This window comes from Amia ocellicauda, chromosome 11 (assembly GCF_036373705.1).
Source record: "Amia ocellicauda isolate fAmiCal2 chromosome 11, fAmiCal2.hap1, whole genome shotgun sequence".
Lineage (NCBI taxonomy): Eukaryota > Metazoa > Chordata > Actinopteri > Amiiformes > Amiidae > Amia > Amia ocellicauda.
The window spans coordinates 13,930,018-13,956,589 of NC_089860.1; the positions used below are offsets into that span (position 1 = coordinate 13,930,018).

Consider the following 26,572-nt stretch of genomic DNA (forward strand, 5'->3'; position numbering starts at 1 on the left):
TGGGTTATTACTAAGGTTCAAATCAATTACTTTCAGGCACCACTTGGCTCAAACTAACCTTGACATTTTTCAAAGGTGAAATTTTCACAGTTATAGGCTGATCAAATCATGCTTATGAAAACCCAGACGAGGAACAGTGAGTGCAATTTGCCCCAACAGACCAGCAATTCTGGTAAACTCCAGGAGGATTAAAATGTGTGATTTAAATCAGCTGAGGGAGACCTCATCACAGAACAGAAATTGAGGGGAGCCATGGGCACCTATAAAATAGCAGCATAATGCTTGATTAGTAAAGTAATAAATCCAGCATTTGTCTATTTTTGATGGATTGACTGCTTGTGGAACCTGATGGATTTAGGATATTAAAGACCATAATGTTCTTTGCAGTGAAGAGAATGCCTTTGGAACCCAGGGGGAACAAAACATAATAATAATAATAATAATAATAATTTTAAAAACACCCCAAAAAAAACGTGACAAGGTATAATGCATTTAAATGGCCACAACTTATTTTACTAATGAAGAAATTAAATAACAATATTTTACTTAATATAGTAACAATTATATCTTTGCCTTTCCCGATTTCTCTGCTCTCTGCCACTTTAACAGCGAATCATATGGGTAAGACCCGACAGATATATCAGAGCACCGATATTATCGGACGATATTGGCCTTTTACAGAAATATCTGTATGGGCACATATTCCACCGATAATGCACCGATAAATTTTCTCAAACTATTGGCTGAATTTGGTTTTCAAATTACGATAAAATCCTTTGTCAGATTTCAGACAATAAATAAATACATGTTTATTTGTTTCACAGTTATTATAATTATTTATAATTATTTTTTCATACAGTTATGGTACTTTAGTTTTCGCTGGAAACTTCCGATCCCCCAGCGATTCTCATGCGCAGCAGCACAGTGCACACTACTGAGCACCGTAGTGAAACAAAAACACACCCACTGAGAAACATTGGGCTCATAAACCAATAAACATGTGTTTTACTAAAACCATCATAACCAATAGAAAGTATTTTTGAAAGCTGCACTACATTTGAGTATCCATGGTTTTAATTATTGTTTATTTTCGTCATGACTGAAGATTACAATATACTATGGCACAGATGTGCATTTTTACTGAAAAGATAATAAAAACAATTCACAATGGCAATTAAAATGAAGAAAAACAGTAAATGATGTTGAAGATGTTGATGGGATATCAGCAAACGAAAGCGGTTTCCAAATGACAAGCAAGCTCAGATCATAGTAATACAAAGACAATTTGTGAAAAATGCATCTCAGAAAATGTTGGATAAAACAAACTATACATTATAATTATAAAACTATTTCAAATCCTACATCGTGTTTTGGCAATGATTTGTATTGCAATATTTAATATTAAATATGTTACATTTTCGAGGGCATTTTTAAATACATTTTTTTTTTTAAACAAATGCTGCTGTGCTGTGCTGTGCGCTCTATAACCTGTCACAGTGATTGATCGGCAGTATTGAGCCGAGAGAACCTGATGCATGTAAAATGCTAATATAAGCTAGACCAGCACTTTACAGTTATATTACTTAGTGTGAAATTGCTCATATACCTTGGTCTTTGTTCTAATGTATAGAACATGCATATATGTTTCCTTTATTCTCCCTTATTCAAATTTAATTTATTTTTACGTCTGATTTGTGGTTGTTATTTATGATGAAAATTAATGTTAAGTTTATTATGTAAAAATGTAAATATCCTGCCTTCAGTGCATATTTGACACAATTTCTTTCTGACAGGGAGAATGATATGATATGATATGATATGATCTGATATGATATACTAAGATTTCCAAAAAGCTTTGATAAGGTTCCACACCAAAGACTGATCCTCAAATTGGAAGCTGTAGGCATTCAGGGTAATGTAAGTAGATGGATTATGAACTGGTTGATGTATAGGAAACAGAGGGTGTCGATTAGAGGAGTTGCTTCTAACTGGAGTGAGGTTGTTAGTGGAGTTCCACAGGGATCAGTACTCGGGCCTTTGCTTTTTCTAATCTATATTAATGATCTGGACTCTGGGATGGTTAGCAAACTTGTCAAATTTGCAGATGATACTAAAATAGGTGGCTCAGCAGATACAATCTTGGCAGCACAGGCTATTCAGAGGGACTTCGATAATATTCAGTTGTGGGCCGACACCTGGAAGTCAAACTGTATTTTAGTCTAATTAGTGACTATGGACATTCAATTTATTGTGCATCATTCTTTACCAATGCATTTGTTTTTAAACACAATAAGCCATTCAAAGCATGGCCAAGAATATAAATCCATGTGGGTGAGAGTCTTGATCCCTTCCTAAAAAAAAACAAAAAAAAAACGAATAGCAGTGTCACCCAAGAGGATCACACATTTTAAACCTCAAAGCTGTGCAACACCGAAATCTATTATTTTGGTAAACAAAGATCCTTCTGTACAATTGCACACCCAATTTGTTGCACAGATAGAAAATAAAACAAAGTAAACACAAAAAATGGAATCCCAGAATTGTGCCATTTCGTAGTGATTTAAAGAGGTCAAATGATTTTCACAGTAAAGGAAGAAAATAACTTCTGACCTAGGTTTCTATTCCTGTGAAACATGCTATTCCATTCAGAGAATACTTCCAGTGAGTCAGAGAGCTCCAAAGTGTTTTTTGTGTGATTTCTTTAAGGATCCCAGGTATGTGGTATGCTAAAATTGAGATCTTATTACACAGACACACAGGAAGTTAACAGAATATGTTAATCTCTGTCACACACTTAGGGCTATTCTGAATTCAAAGAAATTTTAGCCAATTTATTTTTCACCTGTGATTCACCACAATGTTAAAGCAAAATACACACACAACATCAGATATGCTGCAATTTTTTTTAGCGATGAGTGGGCTGTTTGTTTAGAAGAACTTTTGTATTGCCTCCACGTCTCCATATACCATTTCCTCCCGTTCTATGAATGTGACAATCGTAAAGGAATTGGTTTTCACAAAACTCCTGCCTGACAATATTATTAAAGGCATTTGGTTGATTAGCACTCGCTTGACTTGATACTTATAACCTTGGAAAAGGTCAAGCGAAGACATTAAATACAGAGCACAAAGGGAAGACGACCTTCAGGTAGTGTTGTACGGTATACTGGTACTGAAAAACTACTGCGGTACTAGAGTTTTGAAAACAGTACTGTATCAGCATTAAAAAAAAAAAAAAAAAAAGACTTTTTAATTTAACAGTGCAGACTCAGTGTAATACGAGCCGCGAAGAAAGAGTGAAGTGGTCGCGTTCGTGAAGCGCAGTTCTGCACAGAAATTCAGAGATGCGAGTTGTTGGAGTGTTTCTGCGTGATGTCACACATGGACTTGTCTTGTTCAGCCACTCGTTTTGTTTTTTTGTTCAGAGTTTGGAGATTAGAGATGGCAACAGCACCACCAAAACGTTGTTCGGGTTTGAAATAAAACACAATAATGGCATTTGACAGTGTTTACTCTTCTTTTTATTTTGGAAAAGAATCCAGCATCGAAATTCATGACTTGGTACCAGTACCAAAATGTTGGTACTACCTTCAGGTGAAGAACTATGAGAAGCAAGGCTGAAAATTAAAGATCGGTTAGTATCTTCCATTTCAGTACCTCATATGTACACCAGGGGCTTCCTTTTATTTCAGTTTTTGGCTTAATCATAAAAAAATACCATAAATCATTTAGTCGATATACAGTCAGTATTTATGGATTTAATATACTAAACCCTCACACAAAACATATAGTTCTTCATTTATTAGGCTAACCATGTAATGCATGTTGTGGTAAATTAATATTTTAAAGATGACATGCTTTTCAAGAAACAAAGTTATTATATCAAACTCAATCACCTGCTAACAAATCAATCAACTCTCAAACTAAGCTATAGGGGTCAAAGAGCATTAGATAGTGAATGGAAAAGGCACAGTTCACCTTCAGAAGATGTGCTCAGTAAGCAATAAGCGTTTGGATTTTTTTTTCTTTTTTTCCTTATTGATTATCTTAAAGAAATCAATGATGGATTCCATACTAAGTACTTAGTGCCCCTTGCTAGAGCTCTTTGAACAAGAATGAGCACTCCGTAAACAGCACTGAAGCTGAAAAGAGTATTAAATATAGACAGACCCCACAGCAAGGAAACTTTGGGTCCTCTACAAGGAAAAACATCTTTAAAATATATGTATTTTAATTATTTCACTATGGCGGTTTTATTCATAGTAAACCGTTTTCAAAAATAAATAAATAAATAAATAAATAAATAAATAAAGTAAGCAAGGTTTTAATAACTCTCTGTGGGAATATACTTCTGTTGCAACTTTTCAAAGGACTGTTTGGGAAGCGTACAGTACTAAAATCATTGTGATGGCGCCATTTTCAATAATACTTCATCTTTACTGGAAAGATTAATACAAAGACTATAACCATTAGAATCTTCCCTCTGAGCACATGCAATTACCTTTTTCAAGGTAAGTGTACTGAATAGGAGGGCATTTCTATACACTTGACTTCACTTCTTTTATTAGAAGGGTTTTATTTATAATTTTGTATTATATTTAATGTCTTATTTTAAAGCCTGCTTCAAGAGAATCATACTTTGTGGGAGACCTACACCCCCCCCCCAAAAAAAAAAGTATAATATCCAAAAAACAACAACTGATAAATAACAAGAAAAACTTGAAAATAACCAGAAATCCAATAATGGCTTAAAATATAATATATAATGAATGTCTGTTATTTTTCCTTTCCTTCCATCTGTGGGATAACTCGGAGGAATACAGTATTCTACTTAGGTGAGGATTTTAGAGTCAAAAAATGAATCTCAATTTATTGTTTCAGTGCATGTATCCTTTTCACATCCAAACCAAAAAGGATAGACAGCTACATTTCCTACACTTAAGTAAAATAAATAAATAAATCAAATCAATCAACACAAAAAACTACAAAGTCATGGTTATTTAAAGCTGGAGATACCCCCCCCCCCAAATTAGTAATTTCAACCCCATTCAAAATGTTCACAAACGAGCATATTAGACTGTAACGTGAAAATATGTGCTATTTGTTCAAAATACTAAGCTGGACAAAGCTTTCCTCTTTACAGTCTTGAAACGGTTGGGTAATTCTGTGCTTGTGGAAGACATTTGGTAGCTGGTAATTTTAACCTTGCTCAGCAGATCAGGGATTTACTCTCAAAAGGTCAAATACTAATTAAAAGAAAGAGAAGACATCTGAATGTTTTATATTAATTAATATCCCTTTCTCCTACAACCTTAGGGGCCTATTAGTCAGTGAATGTTTGAATAATAATCTGAAACTAATTTGCCTGGTGAATCATACTCTCAGTACAAAACTAACTGTGAACACAAAGGAAGCATTCTACACAGTGACCAATATTCATTATATATTTCATTATTTAATGTTCATTCTGCTCAATTACCAATAAATATTTACTTTTTATCAACTGCAGTTTGTTTCAACAATGTAATAGTGCAAGACAATTTGTGATTAATTTATTTTATTATTATTATTTTTATTTCTTGGCAGATGCCCTTATCCAGGGCGACTTACAACATAAATGCAAAACAAAGTGCAAAAATACAGTTAAGTACAGTTAAGTTTAGGCCTATTTATTTATTTTCCATATAACAAGTACTTTATTACACAAACATTAAAAACCTGTTTGTTATAACTAATCACAAGTATCATTCCTGAGTTAAGTGTTAGAAAATCACCAAAATCATAAAGCAAAACACAAAAAAATCTTTAAAATTTCAATAGTCATTAGCGGAAAATACAAAATGTGGATGTTACAATACATACTGTGCAAATCACCTTCAGGCAACTGCAGCCATCTTTGCAAAAAATGTTTTACAAGCAATACAAACACCCAAGAGAAATGTAGGAGCTTTGGCTGAACCTTAATAAGAACTGATAGATGGAGTAAAACCATGTATTTATTTGATATGGCTTCAACTCGCTTGGCTGAAGGAACGAAGGCTTGTCCATGTGGACGAGACTTTGGAATGCCCCTAAAGTTTGGGAAGGGAAAAAAAGTGAGCAAATGAAGGCCACTCATAAAGGAGTAACCTAATATTATTGTAACGTACAGTTTGGTTCTTGCCACGGTGAGGTCGAACCCCAATACCTCGTGCCACAGCGACCTTACCGCAACACTGAAAGGCCCAGCTCTCTTAGCAAATCTTCAGAATGGCTGCATTATTTTGGTCCTAGCTGTACCAATTAGCTTATTCTTTCTCCATATCCTTTTCTTTATTAACTTCTATCAAATTAAATCAGATCAGAATCAGTATTTATTAAATCTAAAAAATAATACAAATTAAAGTCGGAAAAGATGGATTGTTTTTTTCTGTATACTGATCCTTGCAAAGTACGGAAATTAGAAATTTGGTTTCTTTTATTTCATTACCTTGAAGATTTGTATTCTTTGCTTATAGTAATGCATTATTTCATTAATCTTTATTCCCATTAAATTAAATAAATGTAGAGCACTCAAAGAACTAATCACTACTGTGGTTAGCATTTGAGAGGTCAGGGTAAATAAGAAACAAACAAAAAATTGCCTTTTATATACTCATTTAACATGATTAAACTATTTAATTGTAAGCCATTATACTGTTCTCAAAAGTGATGCAGAAACTATAAAAAAAAGGGTTTTGATGATATGATCATGCATTACAAAAGCATCGGTAGCAAATTTGTCAGATTCAACAGAATACAGTTTGTCAGATATCAGTGTGCACAATTTAGTTAGGATAGCTAAGGCCTTGAGAAACAATTTGTACATAGCAAAAGGCATGCCGGACAGCAGTTTCTGCAATGGATAAAACAGCTTTGTTGACAGATAAAAACAATCTTCCGTGAGATGAACAGTATCAAGACACTACAGCTGCCTTTACAAAACTAAAAGCTGCATATGCTGTGCTTCGAATGATTGCCAATAATGCATTGTTACCTCGTAACACCGTGAGGAGACAAGAATTGGCCTCTGCTTTTTTAGATATGTGAAAAAATGACTAAAACTCTCAGCATGCACCCAATTCAGCAGTATGAATCTGTTACGCAGTTCATTACAATCATGTTTGCTTTGAAGAATAGTGGCTTGAAGCACCCTAATGTTATTTTACCCAAAAAGAAAGTCAAAATAATGCACTGCAGTATACATCTCAATACACATTTCCTATAATGTACACATGCAAAATATATACATTCAATAAAAGGTTCTTCCATAAGTTTACTATTAGGGAGCTATTATCATTCCTATACAACATAATTACCTTGCATATGAACAAAGAATGATAAATAAATAATTCAAAACGTTTGGCTACAAGCAAATGAGTACTGTCTTCAAGTACTGCAATTTTAGAAAATAATGGGATTTCTTTAACCACAATTGTTGAACTCTGGTATGTAAATTCCTAAAAACACATAAAAAATATAGCCTATTTTTCAATTGCACTTCCATCCTGAATGAGAGGATGTTAATGCCCATCTACATTTTCTTCGGGGAAATAAATATCCACCTTCATCTTGCATTTGCAGTAGAACATTTTATATTATTGCAAATAACTTCGCAATTTGCCTAATTCATTTCTTGCTGTAGATCTTTTTCCAATAACAGTTTTAAATGCAGATTTGTTACAGAGGACTGTTCCAAATCCTTGAATACTAATATCATTTTCTGTTAGATTTGAAAAGTTGTACAGTTTAATTCAAAATATTGTAAAAGAAATATTAAGGATATTAGGAAACTTTATGAAATATGCAGCAGTATTATTCAAGTTTCCATACTAGCATTTTGAGGTATAATTGAAAAATGCAATATTTAATATTAGATTAGTCCTCAAAATGATTCCACTAAACAGATTATATGCATTTAAACTGGGCTCAGTATTTGCCGTCTGTCTCGTCTCTTTAACATTTTAAAGAGCAATTTAAATTCCTATTACAAAGTCGGTAATTATAGTTTACATTATAAAACATGTTTATTTGGTGTGTGGTTTGGAGGGGAGGGGGGTACAGTTACATTATATATTATACAAGTAATTATTTTATAGGTTAATTATGTTTTTTTGATGCTTTTTTTATATGCCAATTAAGGTATAACTATCCTCAATTTAATGCATTCAGCCTTTTCAGCATCTCATGTTCACAACCCAGTGGATCTCCATTAATCCATATTTGCCAAATGAGGGTGGGATGAAAAGATTATAGGTCAGCTGTATTGTATGTGGAAACAGGTACAGTGTAAATCCCAACAAAATGAATAATTGGAGTAATTATGATTCTAACATGACAGGATGGAGCACAATTTTCTCTGTTCAGCTGCTACAGATAAACATCAGATCAGATTGGATGTAAAGATGTCATTTGTTCCTAGAGACTAATTTTCTGTGAAACAGGGGAGAAGACTGGCAGACAGAAACCGTGACCTTCAAGAATATAAAATGTGCCCTACAGCAACCGCTGTTGGAAAGCATAATAAAGTTTATCACGAGTATGACTGCCTTGCCATAAGAAGATGCGTCTGTAAATTTAATGAGAGCAAATTAATAAGAGCAAGATATGTATAAACACACAACATCATCACCCCCTATCATCCTCAACATGTTTCCACTTGCTTTGATCTACAGTTTGTCTTTTCCACACCTGCAAAGTTTATTAATTAATCTTCCCATCTTTTATGTGGTCGTCTTCTAGGTCTTTTTTTGAACTCTCTGGATCCTCCTTTGTCCATCGTTGATCTGATCTGTCATTCTAACATTTTCACTCTTTCAATGATGTCACATTTTTGTTTGTTGTTGGATCCATTCATTTATTTTTCTCTCTCTTCTTGCGATTCCAAGCATACAACTTTCCATGCTCCTTTGTGTCGTCCACAGTTTCTCTATCATTTTTGCATTCAGTAACCAGGTTTCACAGCCATAAGTGAGCACTGGTAGTATGCACTGATCAAATAATTCTCTTCAAGCAAATGGGATGATTTCATTTCAACAGTGTGCGGTTTCTTCCAAATGCACTCCATCCCATTTTCGCTCTGTGCTGCAGCAAACCTCAAATCACTGACATTATGAAAAAAATATTATCATCTACCTGAAATGAATTTAATGTAATGATTGTGTGTTTGTCACCTACAAATCTCTGCTTTTAAATCTGTACCAGGACTTTTGTATTGTTTTGCAAATATGTGGATGTAGGATGCCTCTTAATGGTTTTCTATAGCATAACTCATTAATGAAGTACAGAATACTGAGCAGGAAACAGATGCATGTACATTTTTGTTTATCCTAAGAATACACTAGCAATACACTTGTCTGGAAGCACACTTGAGATTTACATATTAAAAGACTGCATAGCCTTTGGGGTCCACGGGCAAAGCCCTGGTGGGGTTCGAAGGGTGTTTTGCCAGGCATTTCTGGTTATTTAATGAGTGTATATGGCACTAGTATTATATAATATAATCAGTGATCCTAATCAAAAATCAGCCCCAAAGCTTCATTCTGTGATTTGTGCATTTATATTCAGTATTTATAATACTCCTTTTACACACGTAATAACGGTATGTTCTGTGTTCAGTATTCTAATACTCCATATATACGTGTAATTACGGTATGTTCAGGTTCCTAGGATCTTGTGCAGTGTTGTTGTTTTGAGGGAGAGACTGTGTTGAGAACGAGAAATATGTGGAGACAATAACGTGTTAAACTTTAGTCATCTCTTGTCGATTTAACAGGTGCTTGTAATAAAATCATCTCTCAGCTCTCTAATAACTTGTTTACAGTTAATATAAGTTTGCGGTTTACTCAAATTGTCACAATGGTTTCGAGTAGACACTTCTGCTTCAACGCGTGTCTCGACTTACGTGGTATCGACTCACGTCGCTGGTCTCGGTCCCAATTAGGACGTAACTTCGGGGGAGGACTGTGCATGAACTCCACTCTGTGCATTCCTGTGACTGTGCTGCTCATGTACCGGTCCACACACACAGACATGAGATACTCTCTGTCCTCATTGACCCCACTTCCTAATTTTTTAATCAGTTGCCAAATTTACTGCAAGTGATAAAGTGCTTCATAATGCATAAATATTGAGTTGCTTTATTTCACATGTAACAAATATACATAGAGCAAAGACTGTTAGTGCTCGACTTGAATCCCAGCACCTGCATCGGGCTGTCCAGCTCGCATCAAGACTGACGTCAGAGCCACACATACAGTGCAGCCTACTGAGGGACAGAGTGAGGGGCAGGAGGCGGGGTCTCGCCTCTCAGCCTGGGAGAGTAGCAGTGTGATATTGTCAATCTTCCATATTTCGAGCCTGGATTGGCTCTGCTCAATGTTTTAATCAATCGGGTTAATAACAGCAAGTGTGCAGAACCTCAGCCCTATTTCTGCGTATTTTGGTGTTACAATGCTTACCAGCGTACTTTGATGTCAAAATGCGTACATGCTATGCAAAATGCGTACAGGGTGGCAGGTCTGGAAGATCTCCAAGTCCTCAATTACTATAATTAATTATATGGAGAAACTAATGGTTCACTTCAGTGATTTTATTTACATAAATTGGACTTAAATTTAGAATTAGAATGAAAAAAGTAGACAAAATTTGAACTGGAGCAAAAAGCTCGTATTGTTGATGTCTGTCCTCAGTAGAAGATAGGCGCGCTTCCTGGATCAGTTTGAGACATCCTGCTGTTATAACCCGCATGTCTTTTGACGGTGGGAGGAAACTGGAGTGTCTGGAGAAAACCCACACAGACACGGGGAGAACATGCAAACTCCACACAGACAGGTCCCCCCAAGCCGAGACTTGAACTACTGTGTCACCATGCCGCCCCTCTTGAAACCCTATCTTTCAAAAAAGGAAAAAACATCTACAATGAGAACAGACCATTATTCTATTGTACTTGAATTGCGTAACAAATGCGCAATAAATCCGGTATAATTTTGATCGAGAGAATGATGAACCTCCATTTGTGTGCATAAGAGATGAGTAACCTCAAACTGCGGCTCCCCTGGGCCTTGGAAAACAGATACAGGCTTGTGAAAATGTCAGTCAACACAGAACAATGTTTTACCTTGGGAACGCTGAACTCTTCAGGAAAACTTGACAGAAACCTCTCAGATTTCAGCTTTTCAGAGGTTTCATGTGTTTACAGTATTTTACAATGTTAATTTGGATTTGCAGAAAGTAATGGCCCTTGGCTAAGTACATACAAATTCTCACAAGAGTCAAACATAAGCTAAGTAATATATAGATCACATATAACAAATAAAAATAATGATTTACTTTATTTGAGGAGTGGGGGAAAAAATAATATATAGAATGCTATTAATTACTCCTTTTACTACCATACATCAACATGCATATTACATGACAGGAGATTTGACATGTTCACTTTGAAGTGTACAGTTCTCTTATACCTCATTCTAACATTTTTGTCATCTTGCACTGTATTTATTGTTTCATCTTGTATTCTACATATTATCTATTCAATCTCAATAACCTTTCATATTTTTTTTTATAATTTATTCACGTTGGGCAAAGGAATCAGCCAAAACAAATACATATTGATAATATAAATTGCAAATAGCCAAGCAGAATACAATTTAAACATTACAAAGACTGTCAGAAGTCCTTTGCAAACATGACACCGGTTTACCTTTGAGACACTTCAACATGTGTAGTAAAAGGTTTCCTGTAGGATAGATGGTATTCACCCTTTTCAAATCAACATGCAGTACGAGACTCACAGTATAAAGAATTCACACTGGGACTTAATAATAGAATAACTGTCAGTGTACCAAACAACCTACTTCTGACTCTGATTGCAACATCTTGCCAAAAGCAAAGCTAACGGCTCAGAATATGTCCGGTTCTTCTGAAACATAATAACTAATCGTGATTAAGTGGTTGGTTGCCACTTGGTGAATAATTTTGCTTCAGCTCCATGATGATTACCATGTTGGTTTTGGCATGATTCCTACTATGACTTTACAAAGGGAATATTACTCAAACAGCGTATGGTAATATACAGATCAAGCATTCTGCCTTTATTTGATCCAGGTAGCTTTATTAATTAACTATGACCCTTAGGGTTTGTTACTTAATATTGGGGTCATGACACTAATAAGCAGCTGGTTCAGTATGCAATGGGAATGACGCACAAAAGCTATTTTTTCTTCCCGTACTTCACGTTCAACATGTATAATTGAAGATTAGGAAGAGGGAAATGGAACTTGGCCAATCCATTTTTTTATGCATTATTCCTGAAGCACAGTTACATCTTTTGGATTTATACTTTTCACTTTATTTCTCTGCAGAACTGAAAAATGTATCAATTTGTTTCACTGGGGGAAAAAAAAAATCACATACATCCATGTACCCTTATATGTACTTCCACTATACTGGTATCTCACCAATAATCTGTAGTATCATGTCTGATGAAGGTTTCCTATACCTAGAGGATGCAGACTTCACCTTAAACATAAATCCTGAATTAATATATGAACTTACAATGTTTCGACTTTGAGAGCGGGATGAACCCAGGCACCTGGAAACTATGCATGAAGACACAGATTGGGACTGGAAGCTCCAACTGGTTGTGACACAAAACTGGCCAAGTACAGACACTGGGGTAAAGCTGGCAAGTACTGTGTGAAACTCTGCACAGATGGACAGAATCAGTGTCTCGTTTCCTGCTTTGCTACTTCTGTTGCAGATATCGGCTACAGAACCAAGCTAGCTCTAAAATGATTCACCTGCATTCCACATCCTGTAAAACACTCACTGTCAAATAGCAGTGCTACAATACATAAGGGATGAACACTAAATGAACGGGATGCTTACAAATTATAGTATAACATTAAGTTATATCTGATTATAACGTATATTGTATAGGTTCTGAGTATAACTCTGTTAACGTGGACAGGCCAAGAACAGATAGAGCTGTATAAAGGTGTCACCACCATAACAGGTGTTCACCTCCTTGATATTATTAAAAATGTTTATTAATAAACATGTTGAGAAGAGTGACCATTAACTGCGGTGTTGCAAAGACCCGTTTCCTCTGACGGCTTGACATTTTAAAAGCTAGAGAATTTAAGCAGTGTTCCTTCAAATGCATGGATTTTGGGTCAAGTAAAATGACGTTCCCATCCAAGGTAGTTTTAAGTTGCGTGAATGAGTTCACCCTGCACACAACTGTTACATGCAATTCACATCTCTGATTATTTTCAGACTTTTTCAGACCAGGTCTGCTGTACATTAAAATTGAGTTAATTAAATAATTACACTGTGCTGCCCTTTTGAATGTACCTTTATATGGCTTCAGTGTTAATTGCTCTCATTTCTAGCTCTCAAAATGACTTTTTTTTTTCCAATTTGTGTGAGAGAACAGATGCCTATTTGCTTTATATAGTGTGACAGACAGTGGCTATAGGAAATATTCACAACCCTTTTCACATTTTGTTGCGTTACAACCTGAAATTTGACGCATTTAAATGGGTAACTGTACATAATGGTTAATTTAAGAAAAACAAGAAAATTAAAATTCTGATACAGCAGAGGATGAAGCCATCTCTTCAGATTAAGGATTATAATTCTTATGTGTATTTTTATCTTAAGTTTTCTTAATGAGCAAAACTCCCATAGCAGCTTTTACTGTTTCAGGCAATATCTGTCTATGTAGAGTACCTTGAAGACAATTAAATTAGTTCAAAATTAAACATTCCTTGTTTAGTGGTAGTAACCCCTCCCCATCAACTGAAGTAATTAAATGAAATATGGCTTTGGAAGGATCAGTCTTTCCCAGTCTCTTTTGAAAAATAAATAAATAAATAAATACATACATACTATAAAATACTTTTTTTTTTTTTTTTTTTTAATAAATCGAGAAATGGAAATTAGTTAGGCCTATATATATATATATATATATATATATATATATATATATATATATATATATATATATATATATATAAATAAATAAAAAAGAGATGGTGAGAAAGAGAACAGAGAGGAAAAATTCAATACAGAGTTTCTACTTGACATTCAGAAGATCTAAAGAGAGTAGAAGCAGGTCTCTCTGGAAGCATGCTAATGTTCAAAATGATGCCAATGGATATGCGATTACTTGCAGATTGATTTTAGCACACTCTGGAGAAGTGGGCTTCCAAACGGAATCCTAATTAATGAACATCAGGGTGCATACAGAGTTTGTTTAGGCTGAGATGGCTCTTCAAAATGAAATACATTAAAAAAAAAAAAAAAAACTGGAGAGCTGTCAAGGCAGTTTAATATAAGGTTACACTGTCACTAAGAATAATTCATTCATCATGTTTTTTTCACATGTATGTATATGTATTATTGCTGATGATTTATTAATGATCACTGCGAAGGTTGTTGCTTGGTATTGGAACTTATGATATATAAATCAATTTTTCTTTCTTTGGTAACACTGGTACAACAATGGTCACCAATTCTTAATAAAATCATGCATGAATCCCACAGGGCTCATACTCTTCCACTAAGTTCTGGTGTTGATCATATGCATCAATCTTAACCCTATACCCGACCCTAACCCTGCTATACATGTGATTAACAGCAGAACTCCGATTAAGTGCATAAGGTATTCAAACTGTAATTCCTGTGGTATTCATAAATTAAAGGGGAAATCCACCCAAAGCCATATTTTCTCAAGTTATTCTATAACTACAAACATTCTGTGGAGTGAGTTTTTCATGTCCAGCTCATTCTATTTTTCAGAAATCAGAGATCCAAAAATATGCCATGACGTCATTAGGGTGCCAACTCTTGAGCTGATTTGCTGGAAGTCAATAGCGGGAAATCAGAAAAGTCACTAAAATCATTAAACAATACAATTGCATTAAATTGTGATTGCCCCATCACCCTATTTTTCCGAATGATCCATCGGTTTGTAGTCATAAACAGTTTATTTCACCACCCAGAACTGTCGCTATTATTTTACATGATTCCAGGCACTGCCGTGTGGACTACAGCAGAGTGCGAACTGCACAGTCTTTGGAAAAATCTGTGTGTGCAGTTCACACTCCACTGTAGCCTTCACAGCAGTCCCCCGAATAAAATTATAATTTTCTTCTCGGTCCAAATCTTGTCGTGAAGCATTAGATTATGTAATATTGTATTTTGAAGTGGTTGTTTTAATGTCTTATAACAGCTTAACAACTAAACAAACAGTACCACTACCACATTTTGAAGACCTTAAAAATCGTATTGGGCTACTTCAGGTTTTCCTGCCACAAGATCAGTATTCACAGAGTGATTTAAAGACAAAGCTTGAAATGCAATGTTTGTTTCTAAACCAGGACAAATTGTGTGTTGTATTCATCCAATATATTTATAATTTCTTGTTGATAAATAGGTCAAAACAAATATAATATGATATTACTAGGGAGACAATGCTAGGCACAATTTTCATATTCTGATCACTGCAAAGATTCTGCCAATTTAACTCAATGTACTGCTCATTAGCAATCATATTTCTAACTCATTATAGAGTGATTACCCCAGCCCTGCCAAAGCTCCCATGAGCATCCCAGCTCTCCGATGCTTTCCCTCTCGTTAGCAATTTGACAACAGTCAATGACATGAAAAATAAACAGCCACGTGGCAGCTCACTTGGAATCCCAAAGCCAATAAAAGAGAACACATCTATGTACCAGTTATTTGCATTTTCATTAATAATCTATGCTGCTTTTCCATATCAAAGTAGCTTTTCACTCAAGCTGGCTTACTTTTGTATCGAGCTGCATATCTCAGCAGAATTCTGGCAGGTCAGCACTGTGCTGAAATGCTTTGCCCCTTCTCCATTCAGTGGCAGACCTTACATCTTCCTCAGCAATGTTAATAACTTATTTTTTCATTTTTATTCTCTTCAGCTGACCCATTTGAAATCCAATATTCGGAAGGTTATACATAGGAAGCCTCACTCTTTGCTCATACATTAGGAGTGGGATCCACATTATTGGACACTTATCTAAAATACCCACAACAGAGCTATAGTGACATGTTTGTGTGGGGTGGCGTTTGTCAGAGTCATATGAAAAATAGGTTAAAAGTCACTCCCCCACCCCCCCCCTATATGCACACAGATTTGTGCTGTTCTCCTTCTTCAAGGTTAAATCATCATCATAGAAGGGAAATAAGCTATTGTTGCAGGCAAATGGAGGGCATGGCTGTCACAGTTTATTTTTTAATATCACAGTTCACAAACCGATCTTTATTAATGTGTAAAACAAAACTTTATTTGGTTTACTCCGTTTCACATACATTTTATATATCCCTTCTTCATATTTATACTTGATTCAATAGTACCTTCGTTACTACTTGACATAATGTCTCAATACCTTGAGTTTTCTGTAGACATGTCATTGAGATCTTTCCATGGATGAGACTTTTTTCTGTAATTCATTCCCAACAAGTGTAACCATTTTGGAATAAACATCCTCCTCACTCATCACCCCAAAAACATTAGCTGTGGAACAAAATCTAGGGGACGGGCTCACTTCATTGGCAGGCAGCTGAATTAAGCAGCAAAGCTGACTAACCTTTATTGCGTTCATGTTGCGCTGCGGAAATCTGCGCTACAAGAAAGGGACGTTTACTCTCCACCACATCACAACAAACTAACAGTTACAAGTGAGCAAATAAGGTCTCAAAACAAGTTTGTCTAATGTTATATGAATGTGAAATAATGTATTGTGATGTGTGTGATCTACCTGTTGCAATTATTGTGCTCAAAAGTAGCCACATGACAATTAATTTATTGTGTAGGCTAGATCTATAAATCTACAGATAAGAAACAACTGCTCGGTCATTGAATAACTGGACATACAAGTCCAAGTTGTGTACAAGTTGGAGGTATGTGTTGGAAACATGGGATAGGCGTTTTTTACCCACAATACTGTTACCAAGAAAATACTTTAAATTAAGGGATGTGTATATAACAATAACTATTGTTATATATTTTTGCAATTTAATATCCCAAAATAAATACAACATTCAAATTTGAATGTAATGTGTACATTTGTCTGTCACTTGCAGTAGATATTTATAACGGCTACTAAGGTCAAATTTTCAATGCCTTATCTACTTTGAGACGTGAGATTGACTCATTTTATACATTTTCCATTTGAACTTATGATTGACGTTCTGATGAAAGGGCACTCTACTTAGAATTATCTTTTTAAGATGGGATAAGAGGAGGAGGTTATGCTACAACTGATTGTTAAGTGACCTGTGAGCAGTAAAGGTCATGTTTTCTACTAACCATGCCTCTAGTTCCATCAGCCATTGCAGATATTTGATTGTGCCACCAATTTTTGTAATGGTGGGTAATGGAAAATGGAGGGAGGGATTGTCATTCTTGTCTACTTTGTCAGACAAGTTTACAGTTTAGAAGGTCAAGTGTATAAATTATTAGTTCTACATTGATTTGGTCAACTATAGTGAAACCTTGTTAGGCTACATTTATTGACATTAAATGTATCTGAGAAACATTGAGTGCCTTAAATAACTCCCTTTTCCAGATTAACACATTTTGTATTTTTGTTTATAACTGTGCCACCCCAAAATAAGTACTGGACCCATTTGGCCACCCCATTTAAAATAGTTATGGACACGCCACTGCACTGCACCCAGTGCAGTGGCATGTCCATAAATATTTGGCATACACGTATGCCATACTTGTATAACAAAGAATTGAGCACAATGTTGTGAAGCAGTTGCTCAACACCTCAAAACTGCTGGGAAAAGGGCCAACGTAACTTCCCCTGCCCTGTTTGAGTTACTGAAAGAAAAACATTTTCTAAAAAAAATCACTGTTGCGTGTAGCACTGTCAACAAGGCATGCCTCAGCAGTTCAAAGCAATGGAAATTGCCAGGAGACCTTCTTAAGAAGGGATCTGTGTAAGGAACATGTTTCTATGACGCAGACCCCATAACGTTGCTTTCCCCCCATGCATGATAATGAAGTAATTTCATAAAGGATCCGCAGCAAAGCGCCAGCAGGGTCAAATAATCGCAGAGTGTAGAGGATTATAATCGATACATGGGAGGAGAAGACTGAGCTGACCAGCTGTGCTCATACTACAACTTTCTTTACCACTCTGTGAAGTGGTACCACCACATTAAAAAGTTTAGGGAAAAAGTAGCACAGGAACTCATGAACAGAGACACAACTAGTGACACAGTGCCAGCTGTAGCCATGGGGATGACTATGTAGATTGCAGATTTCTACATATTTAACATACGATTTCAATGATAGAATCACCAGCAAAACAAAACTTAATTACTGTGTAAATTGTAATCTAAATGAATTAATATTAATATATTAAATAACTAATAAATAATTAAAATCAAAGTACAAGAAAAAGGGGTTTAATGTATTAATGCAAAAAAATAAAGTTGAAATGCATCATTTTAAAATAATCTGTAGGGGACAGTGTGCAGTATTGTGACGGGTAGATGCCAGGACAGGAAGAGACCAGCTCCCATTTGCAAGCCAGAGTATATTAAAATATTGGCTGCCGTCTTGCTTGGGCTGGCTGGGGGTACATTGTTCTAAAGCAGTGAGGCAGCAAATAAGTAAATTCATATCTTTTTAAACCAGAACGACATATGATCCTTATAGGTATCATTTGCTACCCTGAAGAGTAATGAGTAATATAAAAAAAAAAATCTTCCTTCACACTGATTAGCCCCTTTACTTGTTTTCTTCTTGATGGAGATTTCGAGCCATTACAACTATTAACTAAACCTGAAAGACTTCATGACTTTTAAAATGGAGAACGCGTTTTATTTTTGTATATGTAATTCAAGGAAAGGAAACAAAACATCCCCGATCTTGAGGAATAATAAACTGCATTTCCTATGAACCAGATGGGAATCAGGGCGTTAAAAGTACTATTATTTAGGTAATGTATCATCTTTGAAAAAATGGAACATTGTGAGGTTGGTTCAATCACTGACTGTGGGTGGGAGAACAAAAGTAAAATAATACAAGCAATGTACTCTGAAGTTCATTTGACCATGTCTTTAGACATTACCTCTGGACTAAGTTAATGACCTGTCATTTTAGTCTGTGAATCACGGTATCTTCAGGCGAAACTCTTATTATTCCCATTTTATAGCAGCAGTTCTGTTACAGCACTAATAAATCTATTTGGCTGATGCACCAAGTTACCATGGTGTTGTGATTGTTCTTTTGCATGCAAACTTGCCTTCCTTGTATAACTCTCACATCGATCACTGCTGGAGCTCTGTACAGAATATCAGAAAATGACTTCATACTAAATACTGAAATAGTATTAAAACCACACCACTTTTCACAGCTCTAGACTGCCAAAACTAAAAGACTGAACAAATACAGACAGAAGGGCTGCTTTACAAACTATTGAGCATGTAGCATGTCAAAGAAATATATATACATATCACCATCAGCCTACCCAAGAGGCATTTCCACTCTTGCTTCAATATACAGCTTCTGTTTTCCATGTCACGCCTGCAACTTTTATTATTTAATCCTACCATCTTTTATGTGGTAGTCTTCTAGACCTTTTTTCATATCTTGGGATCCATTCAGTAGCTTCCTTTGTACATCTTTGATCGGTTTCCCTAGCAGTGTGTCCGGCCCATTGCCATTTAAACAATTTCACCTTTTCAATTATGTCACATATTTGTTCTCAGATCCATTCAAATATTTTTCTCTCTCTTCTCATTATTCCAAGTATACATCTTTCCTTGCTTCTGTGTGTCGTCCGCAGTTTCTGTATCATTTTTGCATTAAGTGACCAGGTCTCACAGCCATAAGTGAGCACTGGTAGTCTTATTTTCTCTTTAGAAAAATTGATAGATTTCAACAGCTGTTTATTCCTGGAACATCCGTTTTCCATAATATCTCCATCATAATATAAGTGTATATATAGCGTGAAGAACAGACCACAGACTGAAATAGCTATAGAATTGATCTCAGGAGATGAAAAAGACCCACAGATGGGAAGATGAAATTAGAAGCTTTTTTGGCACGACCTTGAAAAAGAGACACTGCTAAATCAAAACAATTGGATGTATCTGGGGAGTTAAAAGTACTAGGACAGCTCTCCTTTCCTACTCGTAATGTCAAAACCCAGTCACACCACATTCACTTGTTTCCACAGATCTTCAATCTCACACAGAAAAAAATAAAAAAAAAGTCTACATTTTTTTTTTTTTTAATTAGCAAAACAGGCTAAACATCTTACATTAAATGTATTATGCACTCAGAATAAGCACACACACACACACAAAGGTATTACTGTCATATTATCCCCCTGTTATATTTTCTTCATGGAATGATTAAGGATAAGCCTCTACTGGGTTTACCTGCATACAGCAAAGTACCTAATGTTTTAAAAGCAATCCCCTCAGGTCTCCTTGGTTTGGAGTTTGTTAAAATCATATTATGATGATTGGTTTACTTTGCTTTTCTTGTTCTTCAAATGAATAACTTCCATGGAGCAAAAATGCACAAACAGAATTGGAAAACATTCACCCAGACACTTTGGAAAAAAACATTTTACCATGGATTCCACTCCACGTTTTACGACCATGTGTGCATTTCCCGCAACTGTCTAATCCACATGCTAGAACAGCCAACAGCACTTGCCCTGCTAGCCCCCAGCACAGTGCAATGACCTGTGTGAATGTCATACACTCAAACTGTCTACCACAATTTCAGACTTTTTATATTATTTAATTTATATACTTTTTAAGGTTTCGCTCACCTTCTTATGATAATATTGTAATGTAATGGTATTATATATATATGTACATATATATATATACACACACACACATATGCAGACATACACACTACTGGTTTTAGAACACCTCAATTAAACACAAAATGTAACCCCTTAAGCTGACAAACCCCTCTGGTACCCTTATAGGGAACCAAATCTGTGTGCTTCTCTTTAGTCCCATGTGTACTCTGCACTGTTGTGTTGTTTGACAAGTGTTTTCTATCCCATGAAAGCTGAGACTCTCAGCTTTCTAACAATGTCAAGCATTCTCTGATGTGAAAAGTTTGTTTTTATACCCTGTACCCCCCCATTCTGAAATGCTGGGGTGTGGGGATACTTGGTCTGAGTAGGAATACAAAATCTCAAAATATTGACAGTTGACATTCTTGAACCAGACAATCTACTGATCAAAACAAGACAATCCACGTTTTGGCAACACACACCCGTAGAGAGCTCATAATGTCAAGATGGAAAACTGTTTACAGTGTACTAATACACAACGATTTTACATAATTGGATCTGAACTTCTCCGTGTTTGATAGAACATCATATAATATGTACTTATGTAATTAATTGTTAGGTTGTTCTTAACAAAACAAGCCTATTTTCAAAGAAATCCAATCGAAACTGAGTGATCTGTGAACGTCTGAATGAGACAACCCCACTTCGGAGCAGACTGAGCTATTACCCCTGAGGTAATATATAATATTTTTTTTGTTTAATCATTCCACTGCATATTGCAGCTAAAGGTCTAAGAGGTCTAACATTTAAAATAACCTATTCCACGTCATGCTATTTATCATTAAAGCAGCAAAATAAAATCATTTTTTGGATTTAAAGACCAATACAATTAATCCAGATGTTTGGGTATATGGTCTAACTTTAAAACTGAACGCAAGGCTGCCCCCTGGTGGGGATTTCACAACATGGACTATGTGCTTCAAAAACAAAAACTGCTTAAAAAAATCTGTGGTTATAAATCACACACACAAAAAAAAAAAAAGGTAATTGTTAAAAAATAAATAGCAGTACCTGACCAAGATTGCAGTTTCTTTTAGCTTCACGATTTAAATTTCCTACAAGTAAAGCACGACTTCCCTGTTTATTTCTGTGAAGTGGACTTTTGAATATATGGAGTTTTTCATTTAAATTTTAATAGAAAAATAGCACAGTATGGAAATTGCTGCTTGTTTTCATTCCTAAAATTTACATTACTGGAAATATTTGATGTGGTACACAATCCTAGCTGTCAGAGTTTACAAATAAACTGTTGAATTAGAAAATTATGCAAATATTTCAGATTGCTGTAAGCACTGAAATTCCAATCACTTTGTCACTATAATGATTGTGCCAACTAACTGTGAGTTAGTGTGAGGCTAGCTCTTATGTGTATAAATCTACTGTGCCAAATGACTGTTTAGTATGATTTATATTTTCCAAATTGGTACTTTCAATCACTAAAACCCCAGGTACATTTTCTCAGAAGATACAAGATCTACAAGTGGAACAGCTAAACATGTCAGCTAACAACAGGGCCAACATCCTGTCCCTGAGAGGAGGTGAACACCCATGAATGATCCGTCTGTTAATTTGCAAGTTTGTTTGTTTCTTAGACAAATGTATTCAGCAAGGCCAGGCTATTAAAGCATTTGAAGTGTGACTCGCTAAGCTCTTCAAAAATTCAGTGTAAGCTCTTACTATTAAAACCTTCTGCCTTTTTATGCATGGCTGTGTTTTGCACGGTGTGCACGTGTGTAGATTTACGATTGACAGATCCTTTCTTTGTATTTATTCCACCCCATGCCCCCACCTCCGTGTACTGCATTAAAAATCCACAGGAAACCAAACATAACCAGTATAAATTGTCTGTGTAAAAACAGATCCTGCCAAAAAGGATATTATATATTTTTCTGAATTCAGAATTCAATGATTTAAAATAACTTATGATATATTGATTATTTTGACAAAGCACCTGTCTGGAGTCTGAGTTTGTGCCTGTAGAGTAGATTTGCAGAATCCAGATTATAACTATATAGTAGACATATGTAAATAAATAAATAATAATGTTAATCTTTATTGGCAACATAATGAAACAAATGTATCAGAAAGAAACTTATGTGACTACAAAATTCAGTAAAATATAATTCTGGATTAGTGCCGCAATGATTAAATTGAAGAATAAAGTTAGTTGAGTGTAACAAAATATTACTTGAGTATTCGCTAGATTTCCAAAATGGTGGAAGGTGAAGAAACACGTTACTCTGCACGAAACAAACCTAAATACAAAGCTCTACAGTCTGGAATTACTTTCAGAAAGGCATAAAACACAGTACCTTGTTTATATGTTTATAAAATTGTCGATAGAATATTTAGCAATTTTAATAGTTAAACGTTGCAGCACTATTCTGCATCTTAAAAATGTATAGTAAGCCACATTTTTTAAAAGGTATGAAGTGATTCTCTTGAGATATATGCTACCTTTGATGAGATAATGTAATAATGACATGCCGCTTAAAATAAATAAATAAAATGCCATCCCTGGAGAACCAGTTAGAACCAATTAAAAGAAAAAGAGAAGTAGGGTGAAGATAAGGGATCCGATCCCATGTGTCACCTCCCTGTATACATTAAACATGGATTAATCTAAAAGCAAGTTCTACTCCATATTCTTGGCATAACTTCCATTAGACTTCAGTCAGTTACGTGGGTGTTTGAAGTGCTTATATTGAATGCAAAAAACACACACAGCCACCTACTACAGATAATATACATAAGAAAACTCTGTTGCAAGTCACAGGCAGCCTGACAAAACTAACTTTGCTATTTTTTGTAAACCCTCGTTGCTGATTATATATACACACCGCATACATTCTGGGCATGTTAAAGTATGTTTCTTTGACATTCATTTTTGAAGTAAAGGTTAGCCCTGTAATGAGGTTTAGATAACATTTCCATGTGTTAATCTTGGGGGCTGCCTACTTTTTACATTTATTTCAGCTGTCACTACCTGCCATTTAAGCGTTCTCTCCCAATGTCCGATAGTCAATTAAATCGGAGATTTGACAATGAATCACAAATGTATTAATAATTGCTTTCCATTAAAATTCAGTGTACTTAAAGGACAAGTAAAATTGGGTAGTTTAAATTAAACAAACCTACCAACCACTACATTGTTTGGATGACAGTTATATTATTTTTGTTTGCAAATGGAAAAGCACTACTGATCTGGAGAGGAAAAAAAGATAATTCCTGCTGTCATCTATTTCTTTCAAGAATTCGAGCCAAGGACAGGAAGTCTGTAAGGCACGTTCCATCTTCCGCAGTACAAAAAACTTTTACTGAAAAACGCAATAGGAGGCAACACTATGACGATTGCATGATTTGGTCTAAAGTTTTAATGATCATGGGAATGTAATCAACTTCTCCAAATACATTCTTCTTCCTGAAAAAGTTTATATCATGTAAACGTAAAAACGTTAAGTCCTAATGGTTATTAGCAGCTCATTCCAACACTATTGGACAAGGAAGGAGACAGACTGTAGCAGGTGGACATCTGAGTGAAGGCATACAGTGCCTTGCAAAAGTATTCAGACCCTCTCACAATTTTCACATTGAAGTATGAATTAAAAATGTGCATCAGATGACAATATCCAGAACACTATATAAAATAATATTAAAAAACTAGCCTGTATGGACCAAGCGTTTGGCACAGACCCAACACAGCACATCTCCCATTCAACACCATCCCTACAGTCAATGCTATGTGGATGCTTCTCCTCAGCAAGGGACTGGAAAGCATGTTAAGATTAAAGCAAAAATGGATAGAGCAAAGTACAGGAAATACTAGAGGAAGACCTGTTTCAGTCGGATAGACTTAAAACTGAGGCGATACTTCACCTTTCAGCAGGACAATGATCCAAAGCACAAGGCCAAATCTACACTAATTGACCTCTAGAGGAACACAAAGGGTGGGGGGGGGATATAGATATTATTTGAAAAACATTGAATTAAATAGATTAACATAAGAACTGTTACTAAGTGAGGGGAGGATTAGGTCCATATTGTCCATCCAGCTGTGTGTGTGTGTATACGTGTGTGTATGGTTTTCTTACTCACAAGTAACGACAACCAGAAGAGTGCGAATGATTAAGTCGACAGCTAGGGCCCATGGCTCCGGTACTCGTGCAACAGCTTGAGGAATCAGAATTTCCGCTGGGACGTAAAACTGCAGGGCATAGGTGATGAAAATCCCGAAACAGTAAAGGATTTTTACAATCTGATACATCCTAGAAAGAGAAAATAAAAACATCTGTCAACATTTAGATGTACAGAAAATAATGTAAAATATGTCTTTAAATATAAATTACATCTTTTTCCATTGTTCACTTAAACCTGTCTATCAAACAGTGAAAGGTCACAGCACATGTCTAAAGTTAACAATGCTCGGTTTATTTTTCATAAACAACTTTTCTTATTAACATAATAATTAATCTAAGAAAATAATCCCAATCTTGCTTCGGCACAGATTTCTTAAGTTAACATCATTAATAATTGAAATCTATATATATATTGTTCAAAGATTAAGGAGAACTATTTAGACAGCTGTGATTCAAAGTCTTTAGATATGCAATCTGCATCTTTTCTTTCCTTTTCCCCAACATAGCTTAAAGCTACCTAGAAGCAACCATCACCTCCTGGCAAATCCTAGAGGAATCATTTTCAACTTGATTCCCTTAGTTTTGCAAATATCTGGCAGACTGTGCCACAGCTGAGTGACAAGTAGAGGGTACTGGATTCTTTTAAATATTCTACAAATACCTCCATTTACAATTTCATCCTGACCTGTAGCTACTGGTTTAAATGAATTTTCCACACATTTAATTTGTAACTGAGGATCACCTTCCACACACATTTAAAATGCTACAAGCAAGTGTAACAATATTAAACAAACAGTAAAAAAATATACACATTTTATTACAAACAATATTAAATCAGCCCTATATTATGTAAAGTTTGATTCATGCCATCACTCCTACTGATTTCAATATGCGTTACAAAACAGATAGAAAACTGATTCAAGACGTGTGCTGCTTCTGAAACTGCCTTACATCTAGTAGTGGAAAGTGATAATGTGATTGCACAGGGGATAGAAGGGACCTTATATCGTGGAGGTACACAGACTGGTGAATTAACCTAGTCTTGGTGTGAACACCAGCTGAAAGAACTGGAATTTCAAGCCTCCCGGGGCTGAAACACGAGGAGTCAAAAAGACAGTGACTTTCTAAAGACACGGCAGGCAGGGGAACAGTGAAAAAGGCCCGGGTGAAAATGAGCTATTAACAATATGAGATTACCTTCCTAACAAGGTTCAGCTAACAGCCCTTGACAGGGGATGGCCTATACGTTCCCCCTAATAGGCCGATGAAAGAGTGTTCTGCTTGTTCAGCGAGTTCTCTCTGTTCAGACCGAACTAGCCAAATGTCACACAGTCTCCACTATCACACACGTTGACATTGAGCGGGTCCTAACAGTACAGAGAAAGGAAGTTTCAATCAACACATCTGTCCTAACAAAGAGGTCCTGTGAGGCCGATTTTAAATGCAGGGTAGCGGAGACATTTGGGTCAGTGCCCAGTTACCTGTGGTTTGCAGTTGAAGTTTGCCCTAATCTACAGACGCATCCTGCTTGTT

General features: G+C 35.6%; 1 protein-coding gene across 2 annotated transcripts in view; it reads right to left on the minus strand.

Moving 5' to 3' along the window:
* slc36a1 (solute carrier family 36 member 1) overlaps positions 1–26,572 on the minus strand; it is a 71,093-nt gene that overhangs the window by 30,131 nt on the left and 14,390 nt on the right. For both annotated transcript variants that reach the window (XM_066716622.1, XM_066716621.1), the window contains one exon: positions 24,999–25,168. In XM_066716622.1, coding sequence (XP_066572719.1) covers positions 24,999–25,168 — 170 coding nt within the window. The remainder of the gene's footprint in view (positions 1–24,998; positions 25,169–26,572) is intronic.